At 36.3% G+C, this 17,512-nt stretch overlaps 1 protein-coding gene across 2 annotated transcripts in view; it reads right to left on the bottom strand.

Moving 5' to 3' along the window:
• Positions 1-17,512, bottom strand: part of LOC133517560 (zinc finger protein Gfi-1b) — an 80,508-nt gene that overhangs the window by 20,258 nt on the left and 42,738 nt on the right. Inside the window, exons 3-4 of one of the 2 annotated variants that reach the window (XM_061850874.1) lie at positions 15,441-16,083; positions 14,924-15,093 (exon numbers count right to left, since the gene is read on the bottom strand). In XM_061850874.1, coding sequence (XP_061706858.1) covers positions 14,924-15,093; positions 15,441-16,083 — 813 coding nt within the window. Of the gene's footprint in view, positions 1-14,923; positions 15,106-15,440; positions 16,084-17,512 lie in introns of both variants that reach the window. The other variant, XM_061850872.1, reaches the window with a different exon arrangement.

Below are 17,512 nucleotides of genomic sequence, written 5' to 3'. Positions count from 1 at the left end.
TCTCATTCACGTCCCGGCACAAATAAATTGCCCCTTGCCTCAGCTATAGGGTTACTAAGGATTACAAAGGGTTAGGTGTTATAAACTATGTTTTATACGGTACGATACGATTTTTGTCGTGTGGCCGCCGGCCGTGATTTCGAATATTTTATAAGATGATAAATGCTTACTTTTAAAGCGCTGATGGCTTAGCGGTAAGAGCGTGCGACTTGCAATCCGGAGGTCGCGGGTTCAAACCCGGGCTCGTACCAATGAGTTTTTCGGAACTTATGTACGAAATATCATTTGATATTTACCAGTCGCTTTTCGGTGAAGGAAAACATCGTGAGGAAACCGGACTAATCCCAACCAGGCCTAGTTTACCCTCTGGGTTGGAAGGTCAGATGGCAGTCGCTTTCGTAAAAACTAGTGCCTACGCCAAATCTTGGGATTAGTTGTCAAGCAGACCCCAGGCTCCCATGAGCCGTGGCAATATGCCGGGACAACGCGAGGAAGAAGAAGAGATAAATGCTTACTTTTGCTTTACTTCGGATTTGATCCTTGGTTTGTTTAGAAATTGTCCTTTTTTGATTCTAGTTTAAATATTTGGGAATGTAATACGAACTAGACTAAGGGCCTGTTTCACAATGTCTTAATAAAGTTTTGGATAGCTAATTAACCTGCAAAACTTAGCACTTTATCTACCAGTTAAGTTTATTTGAAATTGTGAAACGCCAACGATGACTTTATTCGTCAGATAAGTGGGAAATAGCTTATTGAGGACTTTAATAGTATAAAATTAACAGACCCGGTAACTGGAGAGTGAAAGCCTATGATTAGATGTTAAAAAATAATTTATTGTGTAATGTTGATACCTATGCAAAAGGACAGTTTTTTTTTCTGCAAAATCGTCTCGTAGTCGTGTCGTATGATTTAATCAAATAATTGGTATTATTTCATACATATCATACAATAAGTACCTAAGTACGTGGCAGAAAGGGTACCATAGAGCTTTACATATTTTAAAATATGTGCCTAACTCATATTACATCGTATTATTCGGCCATTACCACTGATACTGTCATCATAAAAGGTACGGCACATCTGTCATTTTCTACAAGGACTACGTATTTATAAGATTCAATGTATGTGTATGTTGGATGAGTGGGTAGTGACCCTGCCTATGAAGCCCATAGTCCCGGGTCCGAATCCCGGTAAGGGCATTTATAATAATAATTTATATTGTAGGACATTATTACACAAATTGACTAAGTCCCACAGTAAGCTCAATAAGGCTTGTGTTGAGGGTACTTAGACAACTATATATATAATATATAAATATATATAAATACTTAAATACATAGAAAACACCCATAACTCAGGAACATATATCCATGCTCATCATATTACCAGGATTTTAACCCGGGACCATCAGCTTCGTAGGCGGGGTCACTACCCACTAAGCCAAACCGGCCGTCAACACTTATTTGTCTGATGAATACAGATATTTGTTCCTGAGACATGGGTTTTATATGTAGGTAAGTATATAAGTATGCATTTATCTATTTACGTATGTATATCGTCGCGTAGTACCCATAGTACAAGTTTTGCTCAGTTTGGAGCTAGTTCGATCTGTGTAAGATCGTCCCAAATATTTATGTGTTTAAAAAAAAATGCATCTTCTCGGGCTGTGGTTTACCCCAGGGGTAGATTTTGACATTCATAAGTGCATTATAATATGCCTTAATTAAATAATAAAGACGTTCACTTTCACTATCCATCAGGTACCTACGAGTTTAAATTATCACTGATATCGATATAAGTACCTACTAGCATTTCTTAAGATACTTTTCATATTTATGAGATCCCTTCTACGAACGGAAAGGGCAGATTAATATATATTCTTCCTACGCTGATGCGTAGGAGTAGAAACAACCCACCGGCCAGTAAATAAATTACAAATAAATATTTATTTTATTCTATTTTTAGTATTTTTTTTAATACTACGTCGGTGGCAAACAAGCATACGGCCTGCCTGATGGTAAGCAGTCTCCGTAGCCTATGTACGCCTGCAACTCCAGAGGAGTTACATGCACGTTGCCGACCCTAACCCCACCCCTCCTCGTTGAGCTCTGGCAACCTTACTCACCGGCAGGAACACAATACTATGAGTAGGGTCTAGTGTTATTTGGCTGCGGTCTTACTGTAAGGTAGAGGTACTTCCCCAGTTGGGCTCTGCTCTAGATCTGGAATGACATCCACTGGCTGTGCCCTACCACACAAGGCGAGATGACATTCACAATGCCCATACCTCTCTTTTGGGCGTAGTTTAAGGACATACCCGAGTCGGGTGTTGTTATAGCGGCAACAGAAATATATCATCTGTGAAAATTTCAACTGTCTAACTATCACGGTTCATGAGATACAGCCTGGTGACAGACGGACAGACGGACGGACGGACAGGGGGCCTACCGCGAAAACCGAAATTCGCAAATTGCGGGGATCTTTCTCTTTTACTCCCACTAAGACGTAATTAAAGTGACAGAGAAAAATGTCCGCAATTGACGAACTTCTATTTTCGCGGTTATAGCCCAGGAGTCTTAGTAATAGGGTCCCATTTTACCCTATTTTACCCTTTGGGTATGGAGCTCTAAAAAATTTAGATATCACATATACCTAACACCATTTCATGCAGTCTGTAAAATCTATAATATCCACCACAGAAATCCACCACGATTTAGTGTGATTCTAACAAATGCACTTACATTTGCCGCTGTTATCCTAGCACTTGAATGCACCGGTTAACCTCTGAATCACTCCCCAAGCGAAATTCCACCTTATCCTTTATAAAATAAAGTCGCTTTCCCTTTACCCTTGACGTGCAAAACACTTAGCCAACTGGTATTGTGACTGACAAATCAAAACACTTGACGATCTGTCGGCGGCCAATCAAAATAACTGAATAATTTGATTATGGAACAGTCCGAATTAAGCTCAGATGTGTGTTTTGGTTTTTTGAAAACATTCGTTTTTTTATAGGCCAAAAGGTTACATTTGAAGCGGTGAGGTTAGTTTTAATGTTTTTTTTTTTAACTTCTAGGTTAATACTAAATTATGTATTTTAAAGGTCTAAGTGGGAAAATGGCTTAATATGATAAAACAAAACATGTTACATTATGTATTCAAAGAAAGAGCCGAATTATGTCAAGCTTCTTTTTTATAATTCATAGTGTAGTCTACGATGCACAAAAAAATGTTTTATAAAATAATTATGTTTCCGTTTTGTACAGAACCTGTGTTTTAAGATATTTGAATATTTCACTAACCCTACATATGTATATCTAAACTTAAATATAAATACAAACTAAACATGTATAAACATCTACCTACTATAACCAGCGCCAGGCTTCTCCCGTCGCAAAAATGCCCATCATACTCACTGCGTTGCCGCGTTGGAATGCGATGGACAGCTTTTGCATTATTCGCTTAGTAAAAAAGTTACTTTTAAAGTCTACAAAAAATAAATAAATGAGGAAGCCAATAACTACTTGGCAATTGAATTAGGTCCATAATCCCATAATAATCTCGGGCCCAAAAAGGTTTGATTGTAAATTCCATAATGACAGTTGCATTACGCGATTTACGCGGGTTCGCGTCGCGTGCCTAGTGCGTCTATTGTGATGACATTGATGGAGATACGACAGATAATGGTGCGACAACCATATTATAAGACCGGTATAATGAATGAATGTATGTATGTATGTATGTATTATGTATGTATGGTATGTTATTGTATTATATTTGGTTGTTGTTGTTAAAGTAGCACCGCCCACAATCTCTCTGCTTTGCCTAAAGGTTGACTGGTAGAGAATGCCTCATGGCATTAAGTCCGCCTTTTGTACTATAAGGTTTTCTTTTGTGCAATAAAGATTAAATAAATAAATAAATAAATGAATGAATGAATGAAAATCATTTATTTCGAGCTAAAAACTCATAATGATAGGCGAAAATGTTTTAAAGAGAATGACTATTTTGAAGCGATGGCCTAGCGGTAAGAGCGTGCGACTTTCAATCCGGAGGTCGCGGGTTCAAACCCCGGCTCGTACTCGTACCAATGAGTTTTTCGGAACTTATGTACGAAATATCATTTGATATTTACCAGTCGCTTTTTAGCGAAGGAAAACATCGTGAGGAAACCGGATTAAGCCCAATAAGGGCTAGTTTACCCTCTGAGTTGGAAGGTCAGATGGCAATCGCTTTCGTAAAAACTACTGCCTATGAGCCGTGGCAAAATGCCGGGATAGCGCGAGGAAGAAGGGAGTTTATTTTGAAAAAAATACTTAAGAAATTGAAAAAAATAGGCAAACATGTTATATTGGTAAACCTCTACGACAACTTAAGCATATTTGTAAATTTTACTTATTAGATTTGAAATAACTCTATTTTATAATAGAATTTAGATAATTTTTTTGTGATTTCATGTATTTATTCCTTGAATATGTTAAGGTGTATTAACCTAAGTATAAATAAAAGTGTATTTTATGTCTATGTCTAATAGCCTTTGATATTATAGTGTCATACAACATAAAATACTACTAAGTTACTAAAACAAAAAAAAAACATGACTAACCATAGTAACCATCACATGTTAAAAAATTCAAAACATGCAATGCACCACATTTAGTCGCATGAATCAACCGATTTACAATTAAATTTATTGTTTAAATAATCACATCCTGGAGCCGGTCGCACGCGCCGCCACGTGTTCACCACCAGCTCGGTAAGACCCCCAATTTAGTTCACACTACAAAAATCAGGAGGTCAACATTTACCAGCCAACCCTGACCCGACCTAACTTCAATCGCATTGCAATATGAACCTTAACACCTCGATATAAAGTCGCTCTAACATTACCGCGGAGGTAACACTAAACTGGTAAGATTAGAATTAGGGCTGTACCAAATTTAATAAATGAGTTTTTTATATAGTAACAGTTGGTAGGCGCGTGCCTTTAAAAGGGAAATGAGTATTGTGGTGATAAATTTCTGTATTAGTCAATGAGATACAATGTTTTAATCGATTTTCTGAGAAAAGATTGCAACTTTGTTTTATGAATGATGCTTTTAATAGTAAGTGCTCTCTTATTTTTTTATAGTTATTCTTAATGGACAAAGACTGATATTATTATCTGCGGATGCTGGCATGATTAAAAACAAGAGAAATCTCTGAGAAATTATTAAAAGAATAAAGTTCAAATTCAACTATTTCGGTTTACAGTTTAAATAGTAGTGTCTACTTGAAATAACACAAATGAAAATATTTTTATAGAAATTAATTTAATGTGTTCTTAGTGATTTACGTTCGTTAAAATAATGGTTAACAATGGTTAATTTATGTAGTACAGACGTTTATGACAAATCAATGCATCATCTTACTTTTAAGGGACAGTTTAAAAAAAAACGCTGGCTATTGATTTCCATTTGAATAATTTCGGAAACATCTATTTTTGTATAGGAATTAAAATTTTCTATTTCCATGTGAAAGTTTCGTGTGATATTTTCCTGAAATTTCCGAGAACATTTCAAAAATTTGCTAAAGATACGATATGAATCGGATATGTCAGTGTCAAAAGTGACGTTTCTTCAAATAAAAACATTTAAAGTTCGTAACGAGCCAAATATCAGGTGATCTTTTTCACTGCACTTTAGTCCAAGCCGAAAACATCTGATATTAGCACTTAGTAGTACTCAATCGTCAATGTCAATTGTCAATGTCAGATGACAATAGTCCAGTTGGTGGAACTAGCCTAGCTTAGTAAACGAAAATATATCGCAATAACGAAAAGTCAGAGTCACGTAGCTTACTATTTCATACATTACATTTGATTGTCGCTTTCTATAAACGACTGTCATCTTGACTAGGCTCCCTGACCTCTTCGTATCGGTTCGTATTCGGGCGTTTTCGACCCCGCTCGATAAACTTCGGCTTTGGCAGGGGTGCCACTGCAGCTAATCGTGATAATGTGCTTATTAAATTAGAGGCGCGTGCGATGCGCGAGGATCTGGTTACTCCCGGTTAAGTGGTATCACTTGTAAGGGAAGATCGATGGGGAGTGATTTTTAACGGCCTTGAAAAAAATTCTCAGGGATCTTGGTGCGTTTTTTTAATTGATATTTGATCGCAAAGGTCGTAAGCAAAGGCAGCAAAGCGGTGTTATAATACGTTAGAAGTAAACGCTCGGCGCGCAGTAGTTGAAATTCGATAGTAGGTATAATGATTTGTAAAGAAAAAAGGAAAACTTCTACAAAATCACTACATAGACTGAGAACATCTTCTTTGTATGTTCTAAATATAAGCAAAATTTATTTTCTAAAACCAAAATGTTTTAACGTATTATATAAATAAATAATAAATAAATAAATATTATAGCACATTACTACACAAATTGACTAAGTCCCACAGTAAGCTCAATAAGGCTTGTATTGAGGGTACTTAGACAACGATATATAAATACATAGAAAACACCCATGACTCAGGAACAAATATCCATGCTCATCACACGAATAAATGCCCTTACCAGGATTTGAACCCGGGACCATCAGCTTCGTAGGCAGGGTCACTGCCCACTAGGCCAAACCGGTCGTCAAAATAATGCGAATAAATATTGTTGAGGTAAGCCATTCGTGAGTCTGTTATTTTGTGGCTTATACCGAAGAAAGCTCTTTAAGATACTAAAAGCTACATGAAAATTGATATCGTACACATAAACAAACCTAAACTTTCATTTCTAGCCATATAAAAACGTCTAGCAGTAAAAATGTTCAAAAACTCGCAACACAAAACACTAAAACTAAAGCAGAAACGAAACGCCAACTGATTCCAACGAAAACACAGCAGGTGTCGGGTTACTGGCGAAACGTGGGGCCAGAGAGGGCGAGGACATTAATTTAATTACCTCTCTCTCTCGGGACACTCTAATATTATACGGGAGTGAGGCAGACCCAGCATACAAATTCGGGTGTCATTTTTTCGCGTGAGAAAAAAAATCTCAAAACTGATTTTCCGCGATCCCTAGTGAGATCGTGTTACGTGTATCGCGGCAAATCTGGAAATATTCGGTGAAGGTGACATTGACATGTGGAATTGTTTCCAACCTTGACAATGTCGTATTGATTTTTTTGCTGTGTGAGAGATTTACGTAGAAATATTTATAAGGTTGACGCAAAATACTTACAGAAAAACGTTAAATTTTTTTACCTACTTAATAGTATCGTACCTATAACCTCGTAAACTACTTTAGTATCTTTATTTTACGAATATAGCCTCCTAAGAACCAGAAGCAATTGTTTTGTTTTTGAATTTGGAACCCTTAGTTACATAATAAAAGTTCAAAATAGATTTTGGAATACATGTATGTACAAAAATTTGTACTCAGGGTCTTAGGAGGATAGATTACAAGATCATCAAATTTAAATCGTCTAACACGTAATTCTAAAAAAGATGCATGCAATTAGTAAAAATATAAATTCTTAAGCTCTGAAGATAACTGGAAAGTTACATTGTTAAAAACACATTTTTAAGTGCATTTTATACCACCTTAAGCGTATCTGTTTGAATTTTATTAACACTATCCAAATAACCCGCTCGCAACTAAATTTATCTGAACGTTTCCAAACGTCAATTCATGTGTAAGTTTTATCTCCTAGTAATTAGATACAGATTGAAATCATCTTTAGCGTCAATATTCAGTAAAAATATTTCCACCGTCACGTTCCTTAAACTACGTCCAGTATTTCATATCAGTGTGTTCCAGAACGTTCCAGACGTATATACGTATAACCGCTGACGGCATTGTCAGAGGCACGTCTACAGGGCTCCGGGAGGAGGGATGACAGCGAGGAAATCTGGATGTACCGTGTATTCCACTCGGGGATTTCAACAAAATATATTTCCTTGGATATCGGGTGTAAATCTTTGAAAGGATACTCGTGTATGAGATTAATCGTTTTATTTTTCAGAGAATTCTTGTTTTTTATTTGGTACCTACTTGTAAGATATAATATTGAAGCAAATATGTCTCGGCAATATGGAGGGCCACCGCTAGAAAGACGATATAATCGTTAACTACTAAGATTACATCACAAGTTTTATATAATAAGTTAATAGAAACTTTACAACTATTTATTTCAACAACTATGCCGAAATTCAACGATGATTATCTTAATCGTTCATTCAACCGAGAGATTTTGAGTTATCAGTGGTCTTATACTAATCAGTCAAATAGAATCATAAAAATACGTAGGCACTAGATCACTTTCCACACTTTAAGATAAAGTAGGAAGCACTCATTTTAAAAAACCATCTGAAATACTTTTTGGATATTTCATCATAATTAAGAATTAAGAACTCGCGAGTAGGTATATGTAGTTTCATATAATTCTACTTTTAATGTAACGCTATCAACTTTCTTAGCATCTAAACGAAATCAAAAAACGACTTTAATGAATTAAAAGAAAACGCCACTAAAATCGAAGTATCCGTCGACTGGGTGCTTAATTAAACGCCGGGCACGTACCACTCCTTGATTCAACCCCCAGCGGGGGGACACTTCTTGTGGACTCCCCCTTCCTTATGGACCGCTTAGATTTCCCCCCCTAGCTTGTGTGGACGGAATACTTGAAGTCTGGAATCTTGTACTAAGAATTGGTGTAGAGATTGGATAGTCCAGTCTGTGGATTGGTTTTAAAAATAAATTCTTAGTTTAGTGAAGGATTTAATGTTAGAAGTAAGTTTCGAAAAAAATGTATAATTCAAATATCTGAGGACACGTTATTTATTACATAAGAAACATCAACATTATCTAAATATCTAGTCACAGTACAATAAAAAATCACACAACAAATCGAAAATATCTACTGGTCGGAGATTGTATCTACTGTATTTAAATTTCCGTATTGCTTCCCTCCAAAAGAAAATTGAGCATTTGTTCCCAATTACACAATTGCAATTCGTTTTTAACAACTTTCGAGGTGCTTTCTGCAATTTTTAAGCAGAAGAAGCCTTTAAAAGTAATCAAAGGGGCTGAGAACAAAAAGTTAAGAACATTTGGCCCAAGAACGGCAATTATGAAGTGTTTTATACTTTTAATTTTGTTCTTGGCAATCTTTAACCGGGAAAATCGTTTCACGGGCGTTTTTGCTTTAATTATCTTAGGCTTTTAGAGATTTGGAAGTATTATGAAGAAAATTCCGAAAAGAATTGCAAATAACGAAAAAACAAGGTTGTTAATTGTAACTTTATAAATATATTAATAGTAAATGTTTACTTTGTTCTTCAACTGATCTTCATCAAAAGAAAATAAATATCAGCTTGAATTGTCAGAAATACACGAATGTTTGTGTAACTAGACACAAAACAAAGCTATCAAATTACAGCAATCTTACTTTGATACTAATTAACATGATTGCATTTTTTACCACAGTGCAAACCAATTTGGCAAATGCTTTTTAAATTCTTCATTGCAGACCGCGGGGAAGTAATGCAAGGAAAAAAGAAAATAGCGCCGCGTAATTATTCCGAGAGGCTAATGTGCCACTTGTTTATTCCACGCCTAATTAAGAGGAAGAGTTTTTTAAAATGCCTCTTAAACGGGAGCGTTTTAAAATCAAACATTCATGAGATGGAGCCGGTGCGATCGCTCAACTTTTACAGTTAATTGTTCAGGAATGTTCGTGGTCCAAAGCTACGGCTTTTTAAAATTTATTTTAACTTCACTTGTTTTACAATTACCCTTAGGCGTACCGCAAGGGTCTAACTTCGGACCATGCTGTTTATTAGTCACTGTCATATCCCTATTCGGTAAATGTAAATATAGGTTGAAAAGCTAATGCAAATCTAATTCAACCCATTCGATAATTATAGAACCAAAGAGCAGCGGCAAGCGAATTAATATTAATTACTCCAACTGTTCACAACTACTGCTAACTACCTACTAACTTGTAAATTGCCGTTCTAACAGGTACAAGTTCAGGGGTTACAAACTTCCGCGCTCAATTAGCGTTGAATTAAACCTTCGGGCGAGGTGACAAATCGCAGGTCGTGGTCGTACGTCTTGACGTTGAGTAATCACCCACCATTTAATTTCGCAGGCGTAATTATAAATAAAATTTCGACGATAAATTGTGTAGGGTACATTAATCAACAACTTGGGACACTGATTAAAATGCCGTTGAGGAACTATTCGCTGAGTTGATGTTAATAATTTACAAGGGGGATCAGGTGTGGTGAGACGAGACATCTACGATAAGTGGCGAGCGTGCCTGACGTTATTCGTGCGGTGAAGTCTGTCACACATAAAATCAAAGGTAAAGTGCAATTTCTCGTGTCATATAAAATAACTGGACACTGGTAAAATAAATAATATTTTATAGTACTTTAAGTAAATAATTCCTCCTTTAGTAAAAATGAGTACAGCATTATGTTTGTCGGTCTAAAAATTTACATGCAAATAAAGGCAATATAAATGCTCTTTTTAAATCTACGACTAAAATACAAAATCCGTCTTATTTTTAAGATATTCCGTATCCAAGTTTGCGATTAATGGCAGTATTTACGGCGTTGATAGAACAATTTGTCGGACAAATTGTCGGGGGCTTCCTTATTAATTATTCAGGATTATACCCTTGTCCTTTTAATCGTGACAATGGCTGATAAGGGAAACTTATTATTGCATATTATGCTTTATTGCGTCACTTAACTATTAGTCATTAGAAGTTTCCTGATAAAGTGTATTTTATAATTATGTATTCTGTTTTGTATACTTTAAAGTTTGCTCTTCTATTTGTTTTATATGCATCTGACAGATTTCTGCCTAATGGGGGTAGCTTGTAGTCCAAGCGGCAAAATTGAAATGTCATAAGAACATAATTAAAGTGTATTTAACTTGTGCTTATATTCTTCTATCTAATACCTTAATTATTTGAAATACTTCAAGAAACAGCCTTTTGAACGGTATTGAATAAATTGTTATATTTTTAACAGAGAAAGTTATTTTATTATATATAATATTATCCGAAATAGAAATGAAATAAAACCAGACTATTCCCTAAAAAGTATTTCTATTATAAAACTCGCAATAAAAGATTCAGCCATTATTCGAAACATTTCGCCGCCATATAATTTTCATTACAAGGGAAAGATTTCCGCGAACCATCGAAGCAACTACTAAGGACCAAATACCTACCCTTGAGGAACCCCAGTTCATTTAAGAAGGGTGGGACTTCCTCCGTCTTCCGTGATTCAGTATTCATTGCTTCAACACTGGGAGTGAGGGAGAGGGCTACACAAATCTCCCATTTCCCAATTAGTGTGAGCGAGACAGTGACAGAAGGGTTGGAATCACTAGCTGTAGGTAGACGTGATGAATAAAATTTACATGTTTTATCAATATGGAGGTGCAAATTCGGAATTTTGGATGCTGTTGGTTGTTAATGTTTTAAATTATGGTTATTATTTCTAGAAAATGGATACTGACTGACTGAATCGTGTCATAAACAAGGCGAACTTGAAATTAAGATCCTTTTACCACCTTAAAGGGGACATAAAAAATGACTTTTTATGCAATAATGAATTTAGGTAATTTTACGTTGAGACATGTTTTCCCCCTATAAATGCAGTGTAAATGAAGTGACTATTTATATTCTTAATTGAAGTTGAAATCCTATAAATCTTGTTTTATTCTGTGCTGCAGCATAATAAGAAGTTTTGTCTTAAGAACAATTCCGCTCCATGACTAAATAATGACTTTAGAAAATCATGTCGCCACAACAAGTTTACCAAAACACGGACGTAAAATCATGATAGCACTTTAGGGTTAAGATACGGAATCTTACCCGGCAGCTTAAGTGTTACCGAGACAACTCCGCCGACCGCAGCATCTTATATTCATGAAGGGCCTAAGGATTTAGATACTGTTGGGAGGTTTAGTGAACAAAATATTGTATCGTTTTTAATATTGCTTTCTTTAAACGTAGACCTGGTATAACGTGGTTTGTTTTGGGACATAGTGAACTCAAAAGTAAACGTTGAGCGAACTTGATATGAGCACTCGTTTTCATTATAAGAAATCACATTTTAATGTAATGCAGCTCAATTTAAACTGGTTAAAGTACTTTTCTTGAAATGTTCAGCGTCACTTTTTCTACCAAACTCAATATGCTAAAGGTAAACGCAACTCCATCCGAAAGCCAAAAGTAAAATTATACTAATTCCAATCTATATATATATATCTATTTATATCAATGTAAGAACAAAGTGCTCTAAAATCCGACTTATGCAGTTTTTTGCATAGGTTCTTCTAATGTTAAGTAGGTAGCTACTTGATAGACTATATGAACGATAATCTTGAGTATGTCCCAGGCGACGGTGTGTCCCCGCCCGCAACCCAATCCGCCCTTATAATGTACCCGCAAACGTCTCAAGCCCGCAATTATTATAAAACACCTAGCTCATCTTAACGTTAATATACATTAATTATGGGCGTTGTGACAGCCCTGAGTTATGGTAAGTAAGTGGAGTTTGCTTTAAATTGTTCATGATGAAGTGGGATTGGACTAAGTTTTTGATGATGAATTTGTAGGTTTAGATCAGATTAATAATGGCGATAAGTTTGGTAAATTTAAAGTACGTTAGTATTTAAATGCTTTAATTGAAAGATATGTCAAAAGGATAAGTACTTAAGAATTTGGCGAAGTGGTTGTTAAGAGCCATTTTAACAAAGGCACCAGTAGTCAGCCTTTTTACGAAATTTCTATGTTCAAGATCGTTTAATTTGCCCACTAATTGACCAATAACAATCATTTATGTTTTTACTGTTCAAGAATTTAATAAAGTTTAATTTGTATGAAGAACAAAATTTAATTGAAGTTTGCTTTTGGAAATATTTCATTAAATATAACGAAAGGGCCCTTTTGCCAGTAATCAGCCCCCTGTGAACCAATAAACAGCCTTTAAGCACCCAGTGTCCAGCCATCCTATTTTATCGGCTGACTAGTGGGTTCTGAGTCCCGTGATCTCAGTATCTAGTGGTCAGGTTAACTACGGGGTATTTGATGCATTTCAATCAAATAAAGTCGTAATAATGTAAATATTTAAAGGTGCTTAATTTTACGACATACGATTCATTTGAAAATAAAAAAATCTGGAATCCTATGGTCAGCCTACCATGGCTGACTTCTGTATTTACGACTTTTTAGGGTTCCGTAGCCAAATGGCAAAAAACGGAACCCTTATAGATTCGTCATGTCCGTCTGTCTGTCCGATTCTGTCACAGCCACTTTTTTCCGAAACTATAAAAGCTATACTGTTCAAACTTGGTAAGTAGATGTATTTTATGAACCGCATTATGATGTTTACACAAAAATAGAAAAAAAACAATAAATTTTGGGGGTTCCCCATACTTAGAACTGAAACTCAAAAAATCTTTTTTCATCAAACCCATACGTGTGGGGTATCTATGGATAGGTCTTTAAAAATGATATTGAGGTTTCTAATATAATTTTTTTCTAAACTGAAAAGTTTGCACGAGAGACACTTCCAAAGTGGTAAAAAGTGTGTCCCCCCCCCCCCGTAACTTCTAAAATAACAGAACGAAAAATCTGAAAAAAATATATGATATACATTACCATGCAAACTTCCACCGAAAATTGGTTTGAACGAGATCTAGTGAGTAGTTTTTTTTTAATACGTCAATAAATTAAAAAAAATTTTTTTTTCATCAAACCCATACGTGTGGGGTATCTATGGATAGGTCTTCAAAAATGATATTTAGGTTCCTAACATCATTTTTTTCTAAACTGAATAGTTTGCGCGAGAGACAGTTCCAAAGTGGTAAAATGTGTGTCCAAAGTGGTAAAATGTTGAACAAGATCTAGCAAGTAGATTTTTTTTAATACGTCTTAAATGGTACGGAACCCTTCATGCGCGAGTCCGACTCGCACTTGGCCGCTTTTTTTAAATTACTGCCTCAAAACCAGTAGTCAGCCAGGGGAGGCTGACTATTGGATTTTGTACAAAAAAGTAGTTCCCAATAGTCTGCCCCCTTAAAAATGTTACTTCAATATGGATTTATATTAAGTTTTACTTTTTTCAGATGTATTAAGTATAAATTATGTGAAGCAGTTCTCATTCTTTTAATAAAACATCACAATTTGGCTGCTAACCTCTTATCAAAATACCATGCGCTACTCCAAAAAAAATGGCGGATATCACTTTACCCTTCATGTCAGAAGACAGCACTTCTTTGAAGTAGTCTTGTGGTTCAGGCGAGACAATTCTTTAATAAATTAAGCTATTTTTTAATTAATAGTTTATCAGTCTATAATATCACCTACTTTTGGCGTGAAAATTAGAAAAACTCTGCTAATTAGAAACAAAAATAAGCAGCCTTTACCCTACAATGCCACATACTGAGTTAAGTAACTTGACGTCGACTTATGAACGATAGCCTCTGTAAAATCTGATTAAATCTAGTGCGTGCTTGTTTTGACAGATTTCTGGACAATGGTTTCTCAACATACTGGCAGGGGTAAGGTATTGTATGAACCACCATCGCACTCGGTACATTTATGACTTCAAAAAACGGTTTATATGACTGACACTTATATAACTCCATCAATTTACTCCACCCGCACCTTACATAGAATAGTACCCAAAACATAATTTCCCGCTATTCAAAAAGTCGTGATCGGTCAATAAAACTTTTGACTGGCTAATATAAAATTATATATGTCACAACACTTGTCCGACATTACAATACTATATTTAACGTTGCCAACGCGCTTTCTACTGTTCAATCGCTCACAATACCTATAGTTATTATAATTCGTTGCAAACGAGGATAAGGCAGAGTACTGAAGCGCTTGAAGATTTACAAACTAGGACTCACCAGTATGTATATAAGTGTGCTTCTTCATGTCAGATTTCTGGTGGAACCGCTTCCCGCAGTACTGGCATGGGTAGGGCCTAGTGTCGGAGTGGATGAGCAGGTGGGTAGACAGTGTGCTGGATCGCTTGAAGGTCTTGCCGCATTGCTTGCATTCGAACACCTTTTCTACGCTGTGGACAGCCCTAGAAGGAGGGGGAGGGATAAGTATTGTCATAAATAGGAGAAATTTAGAAATAAAACAAGGCTGACCAAATAACATGGGTAGATAGATAATTTCTTGAATCTGCATTGATAAAGACAACTGTGAATTTGATTGTTAACGGCATCGTTGACGGTAATTCATTTTTAATCAAAAAGTCTACAAGAGCACCAACTACAATGAGCTTTTCGGGACAAATTTATTCATTTTAAATCAAAAATATGTGAATAGGTATACCTATTTGTTTATTACGAGCTAATATGGCTAATATATTACTATGGATGTAGGAACTAAAACAAAATAATGAAATAAACTCACCTGTGTTGACTAAGACTGATCTCGTGCCCGAACGTTTTACTGCACATTTCGCAAGCAAATGGCCTCTTGCCATTATGCGACCGTCTCGCGTGCACTTCCAGGCCGTGCGGGGTGCTGAACATTTTCTCACACTTCACACACGAGTATACGTCCCCGATGGGCAGAGGTCTCGAGAGAGGCCCGGGAGCTCCTAGCACAGCTGCTCGGAGCCGAAGGAACTCCGGACCAGCGGCTTGCACTGCGTGGAGGTACAGGTTACTGTAACCTCCCCAAGGTATACCAAGACTCCCAGCGTCTCGGAGGAATTCCGCGAAAGGCAGATGAGGGTATAAGAAAGGCCGCTGCGGCTGGACTCGAGGTGCATCAGGTCTTAAGAGAGCACTGACAGAAAACGACTCGGATCTTCTCGGGGGAGGCGAGGAATCTGGAGGTCTTCTTGGCGAAGAAGGAGGGGAATCCACTTCGAGTTCAGGAGAACTTGACCGGACTGATCTGGGGGATTGCGGAGACGGGGGCCAGCATGAGCTGCCGCAGCGTGAATTGGGGGAAACGCCCTCGGGTCTCGGGATTTCGTTATGTTGCTCATCTTCTTCCTCGTCGGTTTTCTCGCTGACCAAACGGTTGATGCCGAACTTGATTTCCTCTGTAACAAAATACGCCTTATTATATTATCTAATTATTAATAAAATTCCTTATATGCTCGCGGTGTAAGCTATAAAAAATGCAATGATTTTTGCCTTATGCGGTAAAACCGCATACCTAAATATAAAAATTATATTCAGATTTAGCTTAAAAACAAGGACAAATATGGTCTTAAATCACTTCAGGTTTCCCAAACGCCACAAGTAGGTAATATTACACATCGTATAAACCCAAGTGGATTTCCCAATCATACCTACTTGTATTAATTTGGGAAAAATCTCCATATTCATTTACTTTGTTATTTCCTGTAACTACTTTAACAATAGCCCAGCAAATAACAGTAAAGTAACATCAAACAGTAATTTGCCAAACATGGGATCGTTTTCACTTTCCAATCGGGGACAAAGGGTACAATCAACTGAGGGCCCGGGGGCTTGAAAAAGCGCAGGTGCCTCACTTGTCGCTCGACGAAATGGGCCATATCATGTCGTAGCACCAAATTGACTTTCATTGGACCCTCCGGCCCACCCCTGTAATTAACACATTGGGTCTGAGCCCCTTTTTTACAATTCGCTAATCCGTCGAGAACTACGCTACGTTTAGTTTCTGTGATGCTTTGTGTTTAAGCTTTGGTGAACTTTGAATGAATTGGTTGAGTAGTTTTTTGCATTTATTTTATATTACCTTCTATTTCTTTTAAGTTTTCTTAAATTTGTCATACTTGTGTTTTACATGTATTGTTTGACATAAAAATGATAAAATACAACAATTATAAGGGCTAATTTTTATTTTGTTATCGTTCTTTTGTTCTTTCGATAACATTTGGTGGTAGATAGAGTTCCCTATTCTGTAAAATATAAGCGTAATTTGACCGTCGTATATCCAAAACAATCTTCCTCTGGGTTATGAAAACGCATGGAATTTTATTAACTAAACGAAAATTTATATATTTACATTATTTTTTCAAATCAAATTGGGATTTCTTTTTTATTCCGCCCAAAATGAGCAGCTCTTCAAGCATAATAGTTTCTTTCACAATCTGACGAAAAGAACAATAAAATAAAAATCCGCCTATAAGGCTCTTCTTGGGTGCGTAACTGTATGTATATTTTTTTGTATACTACTCGTACAGTCAGCATCAAAAGTAGCGGATCAAATAACGCTTCATAAGTTTCTACCATTCTGTAACAGCTGAACTAAAAGTCACGTCTTTAATATAGAACAACTAAGACTGTAAAAGATATATTTTTGAACGAGAATTTTTGAAAATTATTTACAATTGGAAAAGTTATACGGAATATCAGATACTTTTGGCGCGTTGTTTCATCCGTTACTTTTGATGCTGACTGTACCTATGTAAAACAAAAAACAAGTGCGTAAACTTAAAATGTTAGGTTTAACATCATACTCAGAATTTGTCTGTCATCATA

Source organism: Cydia pomonella, chromosome 5 (assembly GCF_033807575.1).
Source record: "Cydia pomonella isolate Wapato2018A chromosome 5, ilCydPomo1, whole genome shotgun sequence".
In the NCBI taxonomy this organism is placed as follows: domain Eukaryota; kingdom Metazoa; phylum Arthropoda; class Insecta; order Lepidoptera; family Tortricidae; genus Cydia; species Cydia pomonella.
The sequence above is the reverse complement of the archived record's forward strand: the minus strand, read 5'-3'. Positions and strand labels throughout refer to the sequence as shown.